Source organism: Phoca vitulina, unplaced genomic scaffold, assembly GCF_004348235.1.
Source record: "Phoca vitulina isolate PV1807 unplaced genomic scaffold, GSC_HSeal_1.0 scaffold26, whole genome shotgun sequence".
Lineage (NCBI taxonomy): Eukaryota > Metazoa > Chordata > Mammalia > Carnivora > Phocidae > Phoca > Phoca vitulina.
This window is the reverse complement of record NW_022589729.1, coordinates 19,976,056-19,999,424: the sequence shown is the minus strand read 5'-3', so window position 1 is coordinate 19,999,424 and position 23,369 is coordinate 19,976,056. Positions and strand designations below refer to the sequence as shown.

General features: G+C 51.4%; 1 protein-coding gene across 16 annotated transcripts in view; it reads right to left on the bottom strand.

The window, feature by feature from the left end:
• Positions 1-23,369, bottom strand: part of PLEKHA6 (pleckstrin homology domain containing A6) — a 139,836-nt gene that overhangs the window by 40,531 nt on the left and 75,936 nt on the right. For 13 of the 16 annotated variants that reach the window (XM_032422514.1, XM_032422512.1, XM_032422513.1 and 10 more), the window contains 2 exons: positions 4,553-4,633; positions 3,786-3,900 (listed from right to left, as the gene is read on the bottom strand). In XM_032422514.1, coding sequence (XP_032278405.1) covers positions 3,786-3,900; positions 4,553-4,633 — 196 coding nt within the window. The remainder of the gene's footprint in view (positions 1-3,785; positions 3,901-4,552; positions 4,634-23,369) is intronic. The other 3 variants (XM_032422527.1, XM_032422523.1, XM_032422528.1) reach the window with 1 other exon arrangement.

Genomic DNA, 23,369 nt, shown 5'->3' with positions numbered 1-23,369 from the left:
CCGCTCCACAGAGATGATCCACATTATCAGACAGGCACTTCCTCAATTTCACACCCTTTTACCTAGAAAATTACTGTCCTTACCACTGTCGCCTCTTTCTCTCCAATGTCATCCTCCTTTTCAAGGCTAACACGTTCCACCTACCATTTCCTGAGACTTCTGCTCCATGGATAATCTCTCCTCAAATCTGTCTTCAACCTTTCCTTCTCCACTAGCTGCTTCTCCTGAGCAAACATGCTCAGTTCTCTCCATCTTATTTTTTTTTTTTTTTTAAAGATTTTATTTATTTATTTGAGACAGAGAGAATGAGAGAGAACACATGAGAGGGGGGAGGGTCAGAGGCAGAAGCAGACTCCCTGCCGAGCAGGGAGCCCGATGCGGGACTCGATCCAGGGACTCCAGGATCATGACCTGAGCCGAAGGCAGTTGCTTAACCAACTGAGCCACCCAGGCGCCCAGTTCTCTCCATCTTAAAGCATCAGTCTGTCTCTGTCTGTCTGTTGGTCTCTCCCCCTCACCAGCTCTCCCTCGCTCTCACGTGGCCACACCCACCGGAACTGCCCCCCCCCCCCCACCCTACATCCCCTGCCATCCCCTGCCAGCCCTCAGGTAACACCTTCCCCCTTCTCCCTCCCTTCCTCCACAGGAATAGGCTCCTGGGAAGAGTCCTGAGGTTGCTCCTCACATTTACTCCTAACCCCCCTCCACCTCTTTCCTGAGGTGGCAGTTGCAATGTCATTGAATTAAAGCTGCTCAGTCCTTGGCCATTTTAATACACTGGATAACACTGACCTTTCTGTCCTTCCTGAAACTCTTCTTTTAGAAACTCTTCTTTCCTCCATCTGTGGCCGCTCCTTCTCAATCTCCACCTTTACTCTCTTGGTGGACCTCAACCAGACTTCAAATTCTTGTTTTTCTGGTTCTTCATTGTCTGTGTAGCTCATCTATAGCCGTTGCCTCAGCTACCAGCAGTACGCTGAAAATTCTCTAATCCATAGCTGTCTCCTAGCCTCAGCCCATTTTATAACTGGTTGTCCAACCAGGACTAAATAAGTGCAAAGCCAGACTCATCCTCTTTCTAACCAAGCCTGATGCTCTGTATTTCTCACCTGGCGCATGGTACTCCAATCCACCCGGTTGCCCAGACCTGAACTCTGAACTGCCTCACACAGTTCCCTCCTTCCTCCGCTCCTGATACGACATTTGCGCAGGGCAGATGGGTCTATGTTCCTAATGGTTCTCGGATCTGTTCTTTCCTCTCAGGCCATCATCTCTTCTTGCTGTGCACCGTCTACCACGAAGTAAGGTTACCTTTCTAAAACACAGTGCCATCACGATGCTCTCTTAACATTTCTTACTACCTCTCATCACTTAGAAGGGAATTCAGTTCCTCAGCATGGCACACAAGGACAGGTCTGTAAGGTTTGCCGGGCCCACGCTCCTGCCTTCTGCCCCTCTACCAGACAGGTCCCTCGCCAAACTCCTGGTGGTTCTCTGCCATGCCCCTGCCTTTGCTCACCTTGCTCTCCCATAGGAGATGTGGGGAGCCCCATCTCCCTTGTCCCATGACAAATCCCAACTCATCCTTTATGCCCAGGGCAGGCCCCCCAATTCCACAAAATCTCCCGGACCCCCCGGTGCCGTGAGCTGTCCCTCTTCTCTGTCCATTTGTGTGGTCTAAAGTTTGTCACACTGCAATGGGGCAGTTGGCCTTCCAACTCCTTCTCCAGACTCTGAGCTCTTTGTAGGGAGGAAGTTGAGTCTTGTTGGTCTGTTCATCACCAGAGCCCAGCAAGGTATCTGTCTACAATAAGCACTTAGTACATACTTGCAGAAGGAAGGAAAGAAGAAATTGGGCTTTATTGTAAAGCACACCCCAAACCGGGGAATACAATTATTTTCTAAACTTTACTAGTAAAAATCCACATATAAAGGCTGAGATGAGGCACCTGTGGAAGTCACCTACCACCCGAAGAATAAGCAACTCCCCAAATCCTTCCCTTCCTCCTCAGTCGGTCATCTGCCACAGCTTCACCTCTGCTCTGCAGGCTAGAAGCTGCTCCCACAGCTCACCCCTCCATGCCTTCACCCCCTTAGCTTTCTGCCACGGCTTCCCCCTGCCATTAGCCCCACCTTAGGCTAATCCAACCATCTACCTTCCCTGCTTTCCCAGCTAGTCTGGGAGTGGCGCTGGAGGAAAACCACACGCATCTGTGGACTGGAGCCACTCGGAGTCAAGTCTATGACCTCAGATGACCCTTCGATGTTATCATGCAATATTTCACATGCCCCTTGTTGATCTCTGGTCCTGTTCTCCAAACCCTGGGCATATTCTCAAGCCCCAATGCCTCTCTAGCCACCCCACTCCTCTTTGCAGAAAACCCTACCTCCTACTTCCCTGTAGAAGTTGAGGATATCAGATGGGAATGTCTTTAACTTCCTAGCCCCGCACCTCCAAGCTTCACATACCGTTTTTTCTGCAGCTCAGGGGGAGCACCCCTTCCCTCTGCAGGCTGACAGCACCTCTGCATCTGACTGCTCCTGTCTCCATGGAAATGAGACTCACAGCTGTCCCCTTCCTCCTGAACCTATCTACTGGGCCATCTCCCTCCTGCTCGCACATCTTAAAGCAAAATGAAATGGACCAAGAAGACCTCCTGCCATCTTGCATATCGTCTAGCTTCGGTCCCCTGTCCCACATTCCCCCTCACAATCAAGTTTCTTTACAAATATATATTTTTCAATATTACAAATATTTCAGAAAAGTAGAGAATAAATCACCACCATGTGCTGGGTTTTTTCCCCTGATAAAACATGACAAATAGAGCTGAAACTACCCTTGAGCCACTCTTCAATCTCATTTCTTCCTTCCTAGAGGCAACCGCTGACCCAGAACTAGTCTGCCTGTCCATGGTTACATGGTCGTACCACAAATTTACCTGTGCATATGTCGTATCGCTTTCACGTAGGCTATTTCACATAAATGATATCACATCTTTCATATTCTGCAGCTTGCTTCTTACTCAACATTACATATTCAAGATTTATCCTTGTTAATACATACAGCTCTAGTCCAGTTTAATTTTTGGAGAGCGCTCCATTGTATGACTATACCACCACTGTCTAGCTTCTTAGAAGACTAGTCCCTACTCGTCATCGTCTCTCCGTCTCCCCTCCCATCTCCTCTTTAGCCCTCTCTGGCTTGCCTTCTGCCCTCATCCCACCACTGGTCAGGGTCTCCAGTGCTAAACCCAGGGACACATTCAGCCCTTATCTGACTCGACCTCTATGCCACATTCTTCTCTGGATTACTTCTTCCTCCTGAGGCACTCCTTCCTTTCTGAGCTCTTGATTGCCATATCCCTTATGAATTATTCCTCTTTTGCTGTCCCCCTAGATCAGTGGTTCTCCATGGGCGGGGAGGGGGCAGTTTTGCCCCACAGGGGACATTGAACAATGTTTAGAGACACCGGTTGTCACAGGGCGGGTGGTAACTGGCATCTAATGGGTAAAGGCAGAGGATACTGCTCAACATCCTACAGTGAAAGGACAGTCTCACATCACAAAGAACTATCTGGCCCCAAATGCTAATAGTGCCAAGGTTGAGAAGCCCTGGTCTAGAGATCAGTCTTCTACAAGGTTCTGGTCTGACCCCTCTTCCCTTCCCACTCTCCACTCCTCTTGCCTCACCTCACCTGCTCTGTGGAGCCTGTGAAGACAGCTGGACAGGCTCATATGTTTCCTAGGATTCCTGCCTGACAGCTGGCCTTGGGGGCTAGACTTACCCGGACGCTGGGCCGCTCTGGGGGGACCTCGGACACCATGTTGTGGTTGGATACGTCACTGTTGGTGATAGCCGGGCGTTTTCCACCTGCTTTATTGGACATGTCCAAAGACGATCTGATTTCAGGTTGACCAAAAGAGAAGAAAGAGACTAGTCAAAACCCAAGAAGAATGGAAAAGCCCCATCCGTATTCCCCACCCTGCCACCCACCGAGATCACTTCAGCTGCTCCCTCTGCTCTTCTGAGACCACATGCCAGTAATCTTGAACAGTCTCCTCTTTCTTTCCTGTAAATTTATTTTAAAAACCTAGACCTTAGGACTCTGGAACTCCTTTTCCTTCTAACTGAAAAGACACAATGGCTCAGTGGACTATGGGAGTCATTTCATTTTTTTTTCCCTTTCTTTCTTGCACTGAGCCAAGATCCACAGCGAGAGGAATTTGCATTTGGCTCTCAGGATTCTATCAGCTTCCCTCAGCATTTCCCTCAAAGGCCCCTGGGGGACAGGCCCACCTCAGACCTGTCTCTCTCCTCCAGCGCAACCTGTGGGAGGCACCAGCCTGAGATCTTGGAGATGCTGGGAAAAGTGGGTGAGGGCGTCAAGCCAGACCTACGGCCCTCAGAAGCTTCCATTCCTCAGGACTGGGGTTAGAGACCCTAGGTCCCTCTGCTCTCCACACCCTCCCTTACGCTTCTCAGCTGCAAAGTGTGGGGGTGGGAGGGTGAAGGGGGTGGAAAGGCCAAGCAGCCAGCGGGGGGCAGACGTACATTTTCAAGTTAAATTTGTTGTTTTCTTCTGGGACCTGGCCAGTCACTGGGTGTAGAAATGTGTTCTGTCGTTCATTGTGGCTGTGGGGGCAAAGAACAGACGGAAGTTGTGATAAGGATGGAGAAGGCAGAGACACAAGCCCAAGGGTGGGCAGGCCCCGGGCAGTGACGGGGAGGGGTGACCACGTAGGAGATGGTCCCTCTGTCCTCTGTGGGGTCTGGGGAGGCAGGACGGAGGGCTGGGCGGTAGAAAAAGCAGCTTCAGGCAGGTGGGGGGGGGGTGGGGAGACACCTTTTACTAGTCAGTGCTAACTACTTATGGAGATCCCCGAGGCTGGAAATAAGCCCCACTTAAGCCCTTCGGTGGGGACCCTGGGCGTGTACGTGGGTGGGGGCCAAGACTTCATGTGTGGCAGGTTCTCTCCCAGGAACAGCTCCGGCCAGTGTTCCACATAAAAACTGCTCACTCATTATCTGCTGAAAAAATTCTCTTGTGACCTTGGACTCCTTCCTCTCCTGTTTTATGTACCATCTCTTTCTTTAAGTGAAACCAGAGATCCAGAAACTCCATTCCTGAGCTTGGGCTGGGACTCACTCACACTCGGGAGTCCAGGGTTTCTGCGTCTAAGGGGCTGAGATGTGGCTGAGACGTCAGGGGCTGTCAGGCATTGAGGTTCGTGCTGGCTCAACAGTCAGATCTAATTAGGGGCTGCTGTGGCCTGGGAGTGGGGTGGGGCGTGGGGAGGACAGCCTGCCAGGAAGCAGGGTCTGTGCAGAGGCAGACGGGGAGCAGAGCCGCGGACGCTCCTTTGGGAAGTCCTGCCGTGGCCCTCTGGCTGGGCTGAATGTCAGGCTAGCTTCCTGGTGACTTTGTGGGGAGACGGGGAGGAAGGTAGCAGATAGAACTTGGGGGGGGGGCTGGTGCCATGGGTCTAAGCCACAAATGGCAGCCACTTGAGGTGGATTCTGCAAGCAGGGGACCACTTGGCAAGAATGTTATAGACTTCAAGCATCCAGCCAGTGGGGGGCTGGATGAGTTTTAAGGTTCTCTTCACCCATCCCTCTTGAGAGATACTGTGAGAGCCCAGGACAGGCTCAGTCCACCCCAAGAAGCAGGCGCCTGGACAGAGTATGCTGAGGCCACACCAAGCTTGGGGGTCCTAACACCAGGCCACTTGAGCATCCTTAAAATGAATAGCCAGGGTTGCTTGGCAAGGGGCAGATCAGCTGGTACCCGAGGAAAGAGAGCCTAGCTCGGTCCCTTCAGCTCCAAGAGCAAAGTAACCTTTTGTTGCCCCCTTCCAAAAGTCCAGGAATCCCAACCCCTGGGCTGTCTGTTGAAGCTAAGGATAATATCAAAGGGTGTTTTTTCAGCTTCCAAACCAGCCATGTTCAGATCAAATCCAAAGGCCTGTGGCAGATAGAAGCCTAGTGGGGCAGTGGCCACAGTCTATGGAACCCTGGGTTTGGCAGCTCGGGCTTGCCGGCCAGGACCCTAAACCTGGCCGGTGTCCGCCAGGCCTGGGTTGTAACTCCAACACATTGCTCACCTGCTCCCCCACTTCTCAAACTTTATTCCCTCCTCCCTCCAACAGGGATGCTCTCCTCAACTTAACTGCGGGGGATCTTTGCAAGGAAGGGTAGCTGTTTCCAGTCACCCCCACCCCTGGCTCTCCCCGATCTGGGGTAGGGGGGTGAGCAGTCTGTGAAAATAAGGTCCTCAAGGTGCCAACATCTCTGCTTTTTTCCAGTGGCACAGAGCACCTGCTCCCCACCTCCCACGCCCCCTCCCCCAGCCCCCCTTCTGCTCTACATGTTCCCTGTGCTAACTGCTGGAACCTTCCCTGCAGGCACTGCTACAGACAGACAGACACACACACACACAGAAGCACACACACAGCCTGCTGTCAGCCGGCACAGGTCTCTCAAGGTACAGCGAATTTTTCCCTGCCCCAGACTCTCCTACCCAGCAACCCCTACAAATGACGTCCTCTCCCCATCCCGGCACTACCAACTTCAAAATAGCTTTCCCTTCACAAGCACTGCAATGCAGCAGCCGTTGACCTAACTCCTCTTCCTTCTCCAGGTCAGGGCTGGCACGGCCCCCCCTCTGAAGCCCCCCGCCCGACGAGCTGCCAATCAGCCTGCTCACTGAACTCGGCTCGCAGTCCACAGGAGAGCTCCCTACCTGACCCGGCGATCAGCCCGAAACTTCAACATCCTTTTGGCAGCTCTGTTCCCTGTTCGGCAGCCTCAGAGGACCTGCCAGCCTCCCTGCTCTTACCATCCCTCTGAGAAGTAAGTCCTCCAGTCCCCGGGGCCGGTGCGGAGCTCAGGGTGCGCGGCAGGCACGGCTGGCTCCGGGGCTAGGGGAGGGAGAGGGGCTCTCCCCGGGTGGTGGCAGGGGGTGCCCAGGTGCCCCGGGGGGGGCCCGTGGCTTCCTAGAATCCAGCCCCAAGGCTGCCGTCTGAGTGCCGGAGGCAGAATAAGGGAGCAGGGATGATACTGTCCCAGTTCAGGTCCCCGGGGAGAAAATGCTGACACGGGGAGGCAGGCGTGTGCGGAGTAGGTGTACAACTTCCAGGTAGTCCGACCTCTCGGAGCTGAGGACACAGAGTAGCCTGGCGGGCGGAGCAGTCTGGGGCTGCATTCCCATCTGCACGGCAGGCGCTCAGCCAGCCCGACCTGCTGGACGGCGGTCTTCGCTGCCTCCCGACCCCCAGCCCAGAACGCAGGGCCCTGGGCTGCAATCCACGTGCTTCTCAGAGACCTTCTGATCGTGTGGGCACAAGGGTTCAATGAGGCTCCAGCCTCGTGCCGCTGCCTAGAAGCTGAGATTAACTTTCCCCACGCCTCCTAGCCTGCCCAGACTTCTGTGTAGCGGGGGTTCAGTGAACGGGGCTTCTGTGCGGCGTCCCCAGCACGCTGCCTTAAGACACAGCCCCAGCCGGTGGGCTCTCTGCCCGGGGTCCAGCTGAGGGGCACGTGGAGCCCCTGGGCGTGGGTGTCGTGGAGCCAGAGCTGGTGGCAAGGTCCTGGCTTCTTTGCTCGGGTGAACTTGAACGAAAGCGTCCTCTTGAAGCTCGCAAGGAAGAGGGCGGCACACAAGGCTCAGAGGGGGTCACCATGTGTTTACTTCTGAAAATCTTCCCAGATGCCATATGATAAATCCCAGCTGGCGACTGTCAGATCTGCTCAGGGGCAAGGAGGTTTGCATCACCGCGAAGTTCCCCGAACTCTCCGGGGGCCGAAGACGGTCAGATCTCCCTTTTCCCTGATGCCCTCCATGTCTTACGGTCCTGGGACTGCAAGGGCCTTCTGAAGGTCATGTCTTCCATCCCCCTGCCTCCAGGCCAGCTCACTCTGCAATCAATCTCATTAAGTGCCCTGGCTGCTCACAAAGGGTTCTAGCAAGGGAGGCTCCAGACCCACTGTTAACCTTCTGCTGCCGAGATGTGCTTTTTTTGATAGCAAATTTCAGTCCCTCCGGCTTTCTGTATCATTCCATTTCTGTCTTTGGATGGCAGAATCCTTTCTGATCAACGTGGTTCTTTATTGCAGCACTAAGCAGTCTGTTGTCATCATAGTCCGTTGTTATATCACAACAGACACTGAAAAGGGAAGGGCTAATCTAATTTTTTGGCTTGAGGTCAGAACTCAGTCAGAGAACAGTGCAATCCGTGAATGGAAAAGCAAATGGACAACATTATTACCTAACCCGTGGTGGGACAAGCTGGTTGGATGTAGCTGGGGTCAACAAAGCAATGAATCCTAAATCCAAACGGTTGATACATTCAACCATTTCGTGGTGCTTCGGCAAATGGTGACGAGAGGCTTCGGTTGCCAGATCCTACCTCTCCCTGTCCCAGTCCAATTACTTGAGCCCTGCTATGGTTATGAAGATCTGGGCCCTCTCCTGATGCCAGCTTGAGGTCTCTGCCTGTGCACGGTGGGTGCCTAATAAATATTTGTTGAATCAAGGAGTGAATGAATGAGCAAACAAAAGAAACTCTCCATGCTCTGACTTAATTTTTAGCCACCTGCATTTGGAGTTCGACATTCTATTACCAAGAGCTTCCCTATCTTTGCTCTCTCTTAAAATTAATTACTTCCTCTCCATGAGAGAAACTCTGTTTCTGCCCTCTCCCCCCCCTCACTCAGCTCCCCTGCCTGGCTCCCCCTTGAATATATAGCTTGGCTTTGATCCATCTTCATTAAGAGGGGAAGAAAATTAAGCTCATCTGCACAGGAGGAGGGGGTGGGGGTGCATTGGGAAAATGAGTTTTCTTCCTCTAGAAGGCAAAAATATCCCCTTTATCTTCAAGCTGAGCTCAGGGGCCTCCCACAGGCTTTGCTTAAGTTGTAAGTTAAATTACTTCTCCCGTGCCCAGTGAAGCTAGCACAAGGGGGTAGGGAATGAAGGCTCAGGGGTTTCCCCTGCTTGGTGAGCGCTCGGAAACCCTCAGGATTCAGGCACACCGAATGTCTAGCTGGGTTCCTTTTCCTTCACCACTAAACTGCACAGAATGATAGATTTTCATTTTAGGTTAGACATCAGGAAGAACTTACCAGGCCCACAACAGTTAAAAAGGAAAACAAGGCTAGATAACTAGTTTTTTTTCTCTCTTCTTTCCTTTTTTTTTTGCGGGGGAGGATTGTCAAAGGTTTCCATTTCTCAGGGACAAAGGGTTACAAATTCATCTCCAAAAGGACCTCCTGAATTCCACCCAAAGAGGGGTAGCAGCTCAAGCAGTAAAGGAGATTTTGTGATGGAGCAGTGACATCCCGAAAGTCCTGGGTCGCCTACTAGGCGGTCACCATATCCATTGGACCTATGAAGGTGGCCCCAATGGCAGTGCCATCAGTGAAAAGAGATTTGGCAAGACCAGGCTTTCAGTCCAAGACCCAGCACAAATTAGCAGTGTGACCTGACTTTGTTGGCTCTTCATTTTCTCATGACCAAATGGGGTACCTTCTAATTCTATGAAATAATAGCTGTAAACTTTCTTTTCTTTTTTCTTTCTGTTTAAAGATTTTATTTATTTATTTGACAGAGACAGAGAGAGAACACAAGTAGGGGGAAAAGCAGGCTCCCCACTGAGGAGGGAGCCCAAAGTGGGGGCTCGATCCCAGGACCCTGAGATCATGACCTGAGCCCAAGGCAGATGCTTAACCTTCTGAGCCACCGGGTGCTCCTAGCTGCAATGTTTTATGCATAAGAGATAATGGCTATGACTATTTTGCTTAAAAACAAATCAAGAACTATGCCAGGTGCAGGAGCTAGAAAATGAAACCACACCGTGTCAGGCCTAAGAAGATGGCATACGGAGTGGGGGCTGCGTGTGCAGGGGGCCCGCATTCCAGAAGTGCCGAGACCAGTAAATTACAAAGAACAGAGGCCAATCCTCTCCACTTTGCAAGCATCTCTCCATCTAGTTAAATCTCCCCATCTAGTTCAAGCTTTCCTCCTTCCAGAGACACTCTCAGCCTCTAGGTCCTAGCGACAGCCTCAGCACAGAGCCCACCAAGTGCTGATTTGTCTCCGAACACACTCTCCAAGAACCAGCCTCTATCTGGAGGGTTCCCTGGCACAACGCAGTCAAAAGCAGCATATTCAAAACAAAACAAAATAAAACACAAAAGCAGCAAATTCAGCCCGAGTCTTCACAACCCCTGGCAGGCCCACGCACGCGCACATACACACACGCGTGCACATCCACACACCCAGGCTGCACAGCCGGAGCTCCCACCGTGATCAATATTGAATGACTAGAAAAATACGCTCAACTCCTTCCACCCCCTGGGCCTCCTGGTTATCGGCTGACACCAAGCTGCTTCATTTCCATGGCTCCTGAGAATCTGCTGACAGACAATTAGCCCTGGCGAGCCTTCCCCATCCTGAGAGCGCTCTGGCTTCTGGCATCACAGCTCATTACAGGGAGAGAGGACCCGGGCTGAGCTGCCTGTGGCCCAGGCCTCGCACTCCCTCCTTCTCCTCCCCGGCCAGCAGATTCCAAGCAGGACTGTCGCACTCCAGGGATGGCTGCTGCTGATGGAGGAGGGGAAGGTAGGAGAACTTTGGCTCCTGCCCCCCACGCCCCCTCTGGATTGCATCGTTAGTTTCAGGGAGCTTTATCTGCTCCAGCATTCTGTCCCAGTGAGAACCAGCTCGGCTGACATTTCCAACCGTACGCGCGTGCCTGATTCCAGGAGCGCTCCTGGTCATTCCCAGGGAAAAATTCACCGCCCTAGCCAACTTCTCCCCCGCCGCCCCCAACCAAGTCCCTCCGTCCTCCTGCCTAGTGCTGCCACACAAGAAGAGGCCAGAGGAGGTCAGGCCCTGGTGGCCCCCCTCGGTATCTGCAGGGCGGAAGGAGCCCCTCCACGCGGCGGCGTCTCTTTTCCCTGGGCTGCCTACAGGGCAAAGTACCAGTTGTGCAGGCTCTGGGGACCCAGCTGCCAGCCTCACACTCGCACTGCTTCTCTCCTCTCCTCCCTGCCCTTGCACCCCCCCCCCCCCCCCGCCACCGTAATTCCCCACCCCCCAACAAGAGTGGGATAACCCCCCCCCCCCGCCCAAGCAAGCTTGGGATGTCCTAAAATGCTAGGCCACTGGGCTGAGTGTCCAGGAGATAATAAGACTCATGCCGCCTTCTTTCCTGCCTCACTCTGCCTAACCTCACATTCACACTACTTCTCTCCTCTCCTCTCTGCCCTTGCACCCTCCCCCCTCCCATGCCACAGTAATTCCCAAACCTTCAAGAATAGGGTAAGCCCCCCCCCCCAAGCAAGCTTGGGATGTCCTAAAATGCTAGGCCACTGGGCTGAGTGTCAAGGAGGTAAGACTCATGCCGCCTTCTTTCCTGCCTCACTCTGCCTATCCTCACAACCCCCAGCCCCACCCCAAAGGGTCCAAAGTCATTTTCCTTACCTACTCTGGCCAGTTACAGAATGCCGGGGGATGTTCACCCAGAGCTCGGCCCCTACCTCAGATAGAAAGCAATGAGCTGGCTCAATAACCAAGGGATGGAAATCACAAATCCAGGGACGAGACCCGGGTTCCCCTCCCTGCCCCGCCCCGTGTCCTTCCCTGGTCTCTCACTGTATCATCCCCTAGCCCCTGCCCTGGGCCTGGAAAGTAGCCTCAGACAGCAGGGTAAGCAGGCTGTGTACTCTTTAGCCTGGGTCACACTTCATAGTGTGTGTGTATGGGGGGGGGACGTTGGGGGGGTAGTGACTATCGCTCAGGGCAACTTCACGGGGACTCTTCATGCTGATCTCATACCCCAGCTTGGATTAGCTTGTCTTCAAACTATTTTACTTTATGGAATTCCATTTGCCTTCTGAAAAATGAAGATAACCAGGACAGGTATTTGGCATAACCATGCCAGTTATTAAAATGCTGACATTCTTCCTTATTGGTTGGTGAAGAGCTGTCGCACCACGCCTCTCCAGCGCCGTCCTCCCCACCTCTTGGCCAGCGTCCGGGCCCCCCCCACCTCACAGACATCCGGAGATACCACAGGGCCCTCCGAGAGGCCAGGCCTGCGCCCTTTCTGGTCGACGAATGTCATTCCCGGCACAGCCAAGCCTGAATTCTCAGAGCACCGACGGCCCTTGCAAGTGTTAAGATCTGTGATTCTGGCGACCAGAAGTCATCACGGGGGCTTTTCCCCCCTCACACCCTGGACCCAACTAAGAATTGGGGCAACCCGGCTCCCTGGGGCGCCTTGCCTTCCTGGCCCTCAGGCTTTGGTTTTGCTCCCTGCTGAAGGGAAGGAAATGAAGGAAGGGCTAAATTCCTGGCTCTACCTTTTCCCCCTCTCCTCTGCTGAGTGGCCCCAGCTAAGCTAGACGGGGGCAGGGGGAAGGCCCCAGTCTCCTCCCTCAGCCTCCAAGTGGCCTTCTCCTGACAGTCAGCAAGGGTCCCAAGAGGCAAAGGGACAGGGCAATAATTAATTACCGCCTCCCCCAGCTCTGAGCTGAATCCCAAACTTCTACCCTTCAGAAGCTGAGGCGGCCCAGCTGTCTGCTTCTGGGCCTCTGCAAGGTCATTGGAACCAGCTCTCCTTGTTCCGAGCGCAGCAGATTTGGTTCTGGTATCCCACAGAGAGCAGTCTCACCCCACCCAACCCAGCCCACCCCAAGGGAAAGAATTTTGCAAAGTAAGTGCTCAGAAAGCAATGCAACCAGGCTGATGTCCCGCCTTCCACACCCTCAAAAGCTAGAATGCCTTCTCAGTTCCCAATCCAGCAATTTGTGAGGGTCAAGTTGTTCGGCACCTCAGCTTCCTCGCTTTCACAATGAAACCATGGGCATAAGTATGCCTTCCGAAGTAGACAATACAGGTGGACAAAGGGGTATGGAACAAGGGGAAAAGGTTAAGCTCCCGCGGTCTGGTCCTCACACTGGGAGGAAGGCAAGGCCCACTTCAGAGTCAGGGAAGCTGAGGTCCATTGCTCCAACTACAGCCACAGGAGAGAGAAGCCAAAGTTCCTGCTATTTGTCCACCCTGAGTTCCTTGTCTCCAGGGAAGAAGAGGGAAAGAGCTGCAGGATTCAGAGGGTAGACACCAGCTCCAAGAGCACGAGGAAGAAAGCCACAAACCCTCTCACTCGTAACCCCGTGGGCTATAGGCCTCGGGACCCGTAAACGTTAATCTATTAGGTGCAGCTGTCTAGGTGCAGAGCTACGGAAGGGCTGCTTACCGCCTGGGCCTTCTCTGTTGCTCCTCCTGGGCCTGCACCTGACGCACGGCAGGAGCAGAAGGGCTGTTTGATGGGGCAGTTGCAGAGGCAGGCCTGTGGTCCCCCCGCGGTGGGAGGAGCAGACACATGCCATTCTGCTTTGGGATATTGGATTGTGAGTGAGAGAGGCAGGAGGGCTCAGCTTCCAATCCCTCTTGCTGGGGGGATGTGAAGGCAGGTTCCATCTGCTCTGTGGCCCCTCCTCTCCCTCCCCCTCCCAACTGGCCAGCCGACTCTGATAAGAGTCTACGAAGCAGGGGCTTTGTCTGGGGATGAGGAGAGCACTAAATCAATGGGAGCAGAAGAGCAGGAGCCTGGACAACAACTGCTTCTGGGGGAAGGAGCCCCCCTACCTCAGGGAGTCACATGAGCGAGGTGGGATGGCAGCAAAGCTCTAGTGTTAGTATTGCCCCTAAGCTGCCCCGGGGCAGAGGGGGGGGCTGAGTCTGCCCCTGCCCCCAGGGAGGGCTCAGCTGCTCCTCTCCTAGACTGGGAGTAACGGGCATGGGGGCGGGGGGGAAGGGACGACACAGGTGGATTGTGGGAAATTCTGAACACCTCCTTCTACCAGGAGTGAGGAGCCTGGAACTTGCCATGTACTTGGGGAACTTGCTAAGGAGTCTGAGGGCAGAGGAATCTCCCCAGATTGCTGTCTGCTGTAGGGAGGATCCAAAGGGAGCCTGGGAACACAGGCCACCAGTGGAACCAGCCAGAAAACGGCTGGACCTAGGGAAGGTTATTGCCGTCTTCCCCCTCTGTGGACCGAGGACAACTGTAGCGAGCTGCTCTGCCATCCCAGGGAGGAAAGGTAAGGTCTGGAAGGGAAAGGACTTGGAGACCTGTTGAAGACAGTTGTCACACGGAGACAAAGAATGGACAGCGTGTGGATTAGCCTTAAGGAAAAGGGTATGAGCAGTGGTGTTGGAGTCCGGAGTCTCTGTGGCTGACCAGTACCGATCACTTTACCTTTTTAGGTCTCAGTTTCCCCAGCTGTAACATGGACAGATACCGGAGTTGCTGGGTTAAACAAGATCACAAATTTAAAGCACAGACGAAAATGCCTGGCACATAAGAATTGCTCAGCAAATAGCTGAGGTTATAATTATTAATAAAATAAAGGAATCACATAAAACAAGTAGTGTTCTTCCAGAGCGGTGCCATCCAATTCAGCAGCCATTAGTCATGGGTGGCGATTTACATTTTAATTCATGGAAATGAAATAAAATTAAAATTTCAGTTCCTCAGCTAGTCACATCTCACTGTGTGGCTCGATGGGCACAGTAACTAGGGCGACCACATCAGACAGGACAGTCCTAGCACATCCCACTGCTGTGGAACAGTCCAGTCTATTGGACAGCACGGGGCTGGAGGTTCTGCAAGCTGCTTTCCAGCACTAATATTGTTTGATCCTCTGAAACATTTCCTTCCAACGCAGTTTGTCCCCCAGCTGATGTGTGCTCAGGGTGCTCAGGGGATCCAGGGGCCCCTCTAGTCCTCAGCTAAACCAAGAAGAAGGGCATCGCGGCCACCAACAACAGAGTTAAAAAATTTTAAGTCAAATGATACATTTCAAAGCCCCATCAAAATTAATTTGGATAATCCATCATTTTTAAATCATAGGCATCAAGACTCCCCTCCAAGGTTTGAAAATATTGTTACTGACAGCCCTGTTGGGGGCAGGCTTGGGGAGGCCCTGGGGGGAAGGTTACATGGCAGCTCCAGCTGATGGGGAGAGGGGAGGCGGCAAAGAGGGGAGAATGGGGGACCTGTTCCTCCCCTGCCTTCCTTTTCCTTCTAGGATTGGCCAACATCTGGCAGAGGAAAGAGGCTGTCTGCAGGGTCCTCTGGTCTAGAGCAGGAAGAGCAGCGTGCAGGGAAAAGCCAGAGGGACCGCCACCAGGGCCAGTGAGTGGGCGTGGGAGTCTTCCTTCCCCTGCACCGCCCCACCCCCACCCTACCACCCAGACCCGGAGCCTGTGGTAATCGCAGGGAAGCAGTCTGTTCCTAAGCAAACAGCACACGCAGCAGGTGCCAGAGTGCATTCATTAATCACCCAGGCTCGGGGAAGGGAGGAAGATCTCTGAGGAAGGGGAGAGGCACTCCCAAGCCCAGACCCCAGCCTAGCGCCCAGATAAGGGAAAGAGGAGGCCTGCGGAGGAAAGGGAAGAGGGAAACAGGGAGGAGGGAATCAGGTAAGGGACACTGATGTCCCCATCCCTGTCCCCCTGCCATGCAGTAGCCCCTAAGGAAGACTGGGGGGAAGCTGCAACAAGGAGGAACAGAATGCTTTCGGGAGGGGAGTGAAGAGGAGGGGAGGGAGAAGGATGCTGTGCTGGTCCTGGCCAGGACAGGAGCCAGTCTTGGTGACACCGGAGTAACACGTGAGTCCGCCTACACCTATTGGAGCACGTGAGCAACCTATGCTGCGGTTGCAACTCCTGGCCGGGCCTGGGGATAGCACAACCTACATAATTCACAGCGCCCCGTGCAAAATACAAATACGTGGCCCCTTGTTCAAAAATTCAGAATGTCAGGCTGGCGACAGCAGAGCACTAAAGCAAGCCCCTCTGAGCGTGCGGGGCACCTGTGCGGGGTGCGTGCCCAGGAAGGCCGCCCTGCCTGCGAGTGCCGGTTGGGCCGTGCTGCTCCGCGGGCAGCGTGAGCACGGAAGGGGGCCGGTGCCCATTCGCGGCTCCCCGTCTCAGTGCAGGACAGAACACAACAAGTGGCCCGCTCCTCCCATTTGTACTTCCCCCCTTTCTTGGCTCACATGCCCAGAAACTTGGCTGCTTTTGATCCGGCCCTGCTGGGTCCAGGGCCCGGCCCCTCCCCTGTATTGTGCCTGGTTTCTGTTTGCCTGTGGGCAGCCCCGCCGGAGGCAGCCACCAGGGGGTTGGGTTTGCCTTATCTCTCGAATCTGCCTCCGAGATGGGCACAGGGAGCTCTCTGTTCCTACCCAACAGACCCCTCCAGGGCCACCTAACATCATCATTATGTCATCGAACCTTTTCCCCTCCCAAGAAAGAGGCAGGGGACCAAAGCGTTCCCGGCCAAGTGGGGGACAAGTCAACATTTCTGCTCTGGAGACAGATAAGGCTTTCATTTTTTTTGTCCCATGCGCATGTGTGAGTACACACACACACACACGCACACAGACCCCACCATCAGCTGAAAAAAGTCCATCTGCGCCTCCCAACAAAACCCAGGAGCTCCGGTGCACGTTCCCTGCATGCGTCTGACTTGTCAGGAGTGCCTAGGTCAAAGAGCACTGGTGTTTCGGAGGCTGAGGGAAGGAGGGACCTGAATAGGAAGTTAAGAGAAAGGGAACGAGACACACCTGAGCCCAAAAGATTGGTCCTCTTTTTCTGGACTGTCTGGCTCCCAAACGACAAACTTTGTCTTCTTAAGGACTTCAGAGCCGCCTCCCCACCCCCTCCTACTGCCAACTCCGTGCACCGCCTCCCACCGGTTCCGTCCTACCTTGCGCCTCTCTACACCTGACTCTAAGTAAAAAGGATGAAAGGTGAGCCACAGCTATCCCGGCCTCTGGCTGGGCCCTCTCTGCCTTCCCTCCTGCCCGGTCCCGGGAAACCGGCCCACAAGAGGCCGATGGCGCTTCTGCCCAGAGCTCCGGAGCCCCTCTCTGGAGACAATGGCTCAGAGAGGGAGGAAGAGCAGCCGCAACAGCCTTGTGTGCATGCAGGGTGGCCACACAAGACCATTGTCTCGGCGGCAGGACAGACAATGGTTTGTATCTCCAGCTTCTGTGCCAAGTAGTTCACCCCCTTGCACTAAAACAACCCTCCGCATTTCCTTCTAATAAACAGCATGATCCGAAATCTGGCCCCAAGCTGAGAATTTGTATCCGGTTGTAACAAAAGCCTGCTCCAGCTGATGGAATGGGTGTATCTAGGTCCCGTACCTGTTCCTGAGCCACCCAGACAAACAGTCGGCCGACAGACAGCCACTCACTCCCCGGCTCTTCTCCGCGGTCCCCCTGCAAGTGCTCTTGCCCTGACTCCTTCCACACTCAGGAATAGGGAAAAGGTTTCCTTTAATACTTACCAGGTCCCTGGTGGGTAGCAATCATTAACAGCCACACAGGCGGACTGGCCTTAACCCCTTCGGCGCTGGGTTGCCTCCAGCTGGCTGATGGACAGCCCCGTCCCCTCTTCCCAGTCCTGGGCAAAGCGGCAACCCCCACCGTGATGCCATCCACCTGAGTAACGCCGGCCTCCCATGTGGAGAACGAGAGCCCTCTAGTCCCACCCAGGCTTCCACGCCTGATTGGAGCGCACTCACAACCTGAGGCGCTTGGCTCTGGCATGGTGCCCAATTGGATGAGCCCACATTATGAAATATTTGCCTAGCAGGCCAATAGAGGAGCTGGGATCTGGGGGGAGGGGATGATATTTTTATTTACTCCTGGAGGAGGGAGAACAGACAAAGGTAGTCCTCACATCCCTAGCCCTGGGACGGGAGGCGGCGGGAAGGGGCTTTCAGGTGGACGCCCGAGCCTCCAGCTTCTCTGTCCAGGTAACAGTGCACAGTCCTTGAAGGCTTCTGGGCATTTCAGCTCCGAGCTGTCTAGCTAGAGGGTTTCTTTGCCTTCAGGACTCCTGCCTCACTCAGGAGTTTGGAGAGTGGAGCCAGGAATTGGAATAGAAACCAAGAAAGGAAACACCTTGATGGGCAAAGGGTTGCTTGTATCCACATTAACGATGCCAGCCACAGGTGGTCTTCATTATGTGTCAGAGCTGCAGAAATTGTTGTTTTGTTTTTTTGGTTTTTTTTTTTTTCATCTTTAGAGGATGCAGATGAAAGGTGGGCAAGAATGAGTAGAGACAAATCCCCTCTTTATCCCTTTTAAAAATAGGCTTCTGATTTGGGGAAATCTAAATCCAGCATAAAAGTATCTACATGTAGGACACATGCAAATCTATGCAGATATGTGCAAATGAGCAGTTCCGGGCTTTTCGGAGGAAGTCCTTGCCAGGATTTTTCTAGTTTGAGCAAGAAACCAGGTAGTTTCAAAACCTTATGATGCTTATCAGAGCATCTTACTAGAGCATAAAGATATCAGTAGAGAGAACATAAAGAACTCAACCAACATATTTATTGAACATTTACTACATGGAAGGCCTTTACGTATAGTCCATTAGGGTTTTAAAAACATGATTGTAAATCTCTAGGATACACAGGAGAATGCAAGTGTCCTCCCCCTGCACACCCACCATTAATACCCCCTTCTCCTTTCAGGTCCTAGTGGGTGAGCTGGTTGCTCCACCCCTTGCCAGCCTGGGTCTAGGAGCTGGCACCTCCTCCTTATCACCCCTGGTTCCTGTTTGTCTATCAGCAGCCCAGCCACCGTGGCTCAGGACCCTGGCTTAAATCAGCCCGGGGGCCTTATCTTATCTCCCGGGCTGCCTTCCCAGTGGCCTGATGGCTGGTTGTCCCTAGTCTCTTAAAGGGGCTGCACTGCATTCCCACTTAGTCCGACCTTAAGAATACCCCCAGAAATCTAGGAGAGCACTGCCTGTGGGTCAGATTCACCACCCCACCCCCTCCTGTGCCCTTTCACAGCCAGGCTTAAATGAGCTGCTATTGGAATGACTTACTGACTTAAAACAGGGAAAGATGCTGTTGCCACTTTAAATGCTTATCATAGCATGCAAATGCCTAGCACCTCAGTATTTCCAGGCTCCTGCTCTGTTAAATTGAGTTTTTAAAAGGGGGGGAGGGGCTCAGTACACAAAGTCCATATAGAAAAATCAGCTGTACCTCTATGAACATCAAAATTTTTAAAAAAACACTACTTACAATAATAGCATTAAAAACATGAAACATTAAGGAATATATTTGACAAAAGATGTGCGAGACCTATATACTAAAAATTATAAGACACTGCTGAGAGAAATTAAATAAAATATAAATAAGAGAAGATATATACTGTTTGCTTGGGTCAGAAGACTCTATATTGCTAAGATTATCAATTCTCTCCATATTTTTCTATAGATTCAACACAATCCTTATAAGTTCTTTGTAAACATTGGTAAGCTGATTCTGAAATTCACAGGGAAATGCAAGGGACCTCTAATAACTAAAAAACTTTCAAAAGGAAGTACAAAGTTAGGGGTGCCTGGCTGGCTCAGCATGTGATTCTTGACCTTGGGGTTGTGAGTCTGAGCCCCACGTTGGGTGTAGAGATTACTCAAAAGTAAAATCTTTAAGAAAAAAAAGTACAGAGTTAGGAGTCTTAGACTCTGACTTCAAGACTTATAAATCTATAGTAACCAAGACAATGTGGTATTGGCATAAAGATCCATGTATAGATAAATGGAACAGAACAGAGAATCGAGGAATAAACCTATGCATATATGGTCATTTGGTTCGCCAAAACAGTATAAAGGTAATTCAGTGAAGGAATGACCACCTTCTTAATACATGTTGCCGGAAAAAGCAGAGATCCGTATACCAAACACAAAACAAACCCAAAAACAAGCCCCCTGACCCTACCATAAAAAATTAACTCAAAATGGACAAAGAGCTAAATCTAGGAGCCACAACTATAAGATTTCTAGAAGAAAACATAGGAGAAAAAAATCTTCGTGATTTTTGGCTTGGCAAATTTCTTAAACAAGACACAAAATTCACCAACTTTAAAGAACTGATCAATAAATTGGACTTCACCAAAATAACAAACCGCTCTTCAAAAGATGCTGTGACAAAAAGGAAATGGTAAGCCATAAACCAAGGGGACATACTTGTGAGATATATAACTGACATAAGATTTTTATCTAGAGTGTATAAAAAACTTTTACAACTAAACATGAAGACGGCAAACAACACAATAAAAAAATATATGAGCAAAAGATTTAAACAGACACTCCACCAAAGAAGATACACAATGTCAAATAAAGTACATGAAAAGATGCTCAACATCATTAGTCATTAGGGAAATGCAAATTGAATCCACAATGAAATAACACTACACACACCCACTGGAATAGCTAAAATTAAGACTAATCATACCAAGTGTTGACAAGAATGTAGGTGAATTGGAACGTGTCCACTGCTGGTGAGGATGTAAGTGGTACATCCACTTTGGAAAAGTTTAGCAGTTTCTTAAAAAGTTAAACATATAGTTATCATACAATCCATTGCTTCCTAGGTATTTACCCCAAAGAAATGAAAGCATATGTCCACACAAAGACTTGTTCACAAATGTTCATAGCAGCTTGCCTGTCAGAGCCCCAAACTACAAAAAAACTCGAATGTCCATGAACAGGTGAATACAATATATGTGTTACATCCATATGATGGGATAGGACTTGGCAATAGAAAGAAATGAATTATTGATATACACAACAGCATGGATGCATCTCAAAATAATTATGCTGAGTGAAAGAAGCCAGACCCCTCAAATAAAAATTGTATACTGTACGATTCCATTATATGACATTTAAAAATGCGAACTAATCTACAGTGACAGCAGATCAGAGGTGGTGTGGGGGGGGGGGCAGAGGGAGGGATTTCCGAGAGGCAGGAAGAAACCAGAGGGTGATGCACACAGGCACATTATCTTAATTGTGCTCGTAGTTTCACAAAACACATCAAATTTTATCCTTTAGATGATGTAGTTTATCTTATGTTAATTATACCTCAATAAAGGAGAAAAACTTTCACTTGAAATATTAAAACAAAACAAAACAAAACAACCCAACAGCTACTCCTGGGTCCTACCCGTTCTGTTTACATTGTGATGGACTATAGGCCAGTGGGTTGGGGGAGAGGCAGGGTCTCCAGCTTTGCTAGTGACCTGCTTTAGTCTGACAGAAATGCTGGTTCAAGGCAGGGAGGAGCATGGGCCCTGAATCAGCCTGCACACCTCTCATGGGGTCAGGTCAAATAATGTGGCTGAGAGAGAAAAAAAGAAAAAAAAGAATAATGTGGCAGACCTGAATATGGTCTTTATAAAAATAAAGGATTATTTGTCTTACGATAGAAGGGAAAATATTAAGTATAACCCTTGATGATTCTCATCGTTAACTCATTTGGTTCTTTTATGGTCCAATGAGGTAGGCTGCCAAATATCACCACCTCCCATTTTAACAAAAACCCTGAAGTTCCAGGAGGTAAAGAGTCTTGGCCAAGATGACCCACCTGCCGTATGGGCGGGAAGGCTAGACCCTGGGTCCGCAGCTATTTCCTTTTGCCGCAAGACCTGTCCCAGGTGGGGCTGACACCCCGCCTGTGTCCGTCTGCCCAGGCTCCGCTGCCAGAGTGTGGAACGTGGACCCGTGTCGGGGTACTCACCCTGCCCCGGGTGCCTGCTCTCGAACAGTGGCCAGTTACAGACCCGGAAGGGGCTCCCAGGATGGATGAAAACAGGAGCAGATATAGGGTCAGAAGAGGATCAACTAAAGGGAGCCATGCAGTGTTAAGAGAGAGGAGACTGTTAGAGATGAGAGGATCCAAGGACCTAATTAGATCACACGTTTGACGAGAAGGGGGACAACCAAACACCACTCCCAAGGCAGGAAGTCTGGTGGGTGTGGAAGCAGCTGGAAGCTGTTAGAGGGCTCCAGGCCAGCCACCCGGCTGGGCTCCAGACCTCTGTACCCCTCCTCTCCCTCCTCTTCTCTCCGTGCCCCACCCTCCCTCCTCCACTGCTGTGGCCAGGGCACAAGAACCATGGCTGGCTGCGAGCCCCACCTTTCTCTCTCTCCCTTGTTCTGAGGACAGGATGATGGGAGGGAGAAACCTACCCTGCAGGGCAAGGGGGCACGAAATGTAAGCGGCATCCAAAAAGTCAGTGATCGAGATGGATTAATATTTTATTCATGGAATAGTTTTCAAAATAAAAATGCAAAAAAAAAATCCATGATAAATGACATGTTTTAAATAGAAACCGGATCGGTATTACTGAATTTCCCTGTTATCTGAGCAGTACACCTATTGATCCTGTCTTTACTTAAAACTGTTGATACTGTGTTCTTGATGAAACTGGGGCACTAATTTTGATTTTTTTTTAAATATTGCTCTTGATAATTGAGTATTTTGACACTCCTTCAATGTTGCACCTACAAGGGGACTCCCATCCCTTACCTTAGTCAGCCCTGTTCCAGGATGAGGCTGGGGGGGGTCTGGGAGGGAGCTGGGAAGACTGGACAAGGCCAGAAAGGGCTAGGGAGGGTCCCTGCACTCTTCAAAAAACCTTAAGGCATGAATAACAAACAAACAAACAAACAAAAAAGCTGAGGAATTCTTCTAGATTAGAGGGGAATAAAGAGACATGGTCCTGGATTTGGATTCTAATGACTTTATTGGGACGACTGGTAAAATTTAAATGTGGACTGTGTATTAGATACGAGTCCTGCATCCATGTTAAGTTCCCTAAATCTGTTCATTTGTACTGTGGTTATGCAAGAGAATATCCTTGTTTTTAAAAAGGAAAAAAAAGAGATGATGCAGAAAGAAGGGCCCCCCGAGGATAAAAGCTGCCTGAGAGCTGCATGAAGCCCCCCCTGCCAACCCCTGCCCCATGCTCTGGTTCGGCTCTCCTCCTATTCTGGGCAGTCCCAAGAGGGAACAGTAGGAAATGGGGTTGGCAGAAAGGCTTGTCCAAAAGATCGGGTATTAGAGGACTGGCTGGACAGTTTCCTCCCAAAACAAGAATTAATTTTGAATTCCCACATCACTCCTCACCCTCCCCAGGAAGACTTGACAACTGGCACCGAAAAGAAAATTAACACCTACCCAAGCACATTCTCTGCTTCACTTCCCGGGGTTGGTACTGTGATCCTGCCTAAGGAGCAGGAACCTGAGAGGTCAGGTAAGTAGCCTGGAGCCACAGGCTTAGGAAGTAGGAGAGCTGGGATTACAGCCCAGGACACAGTCCAAAGCCGGCTCTCTTCCCACTTCATGTTAGTTGTGCAACTTGAAATTCCCTTCTCATGCATCATCCTACAAACTAATCCTTTAGTTTATTTTTACTGAGTTGAATCTGCATTGGTCTTGAGATTTTTGGCTCTGGAGTCAGACTGCCCCAGTTACAATCCTGGCCCCAC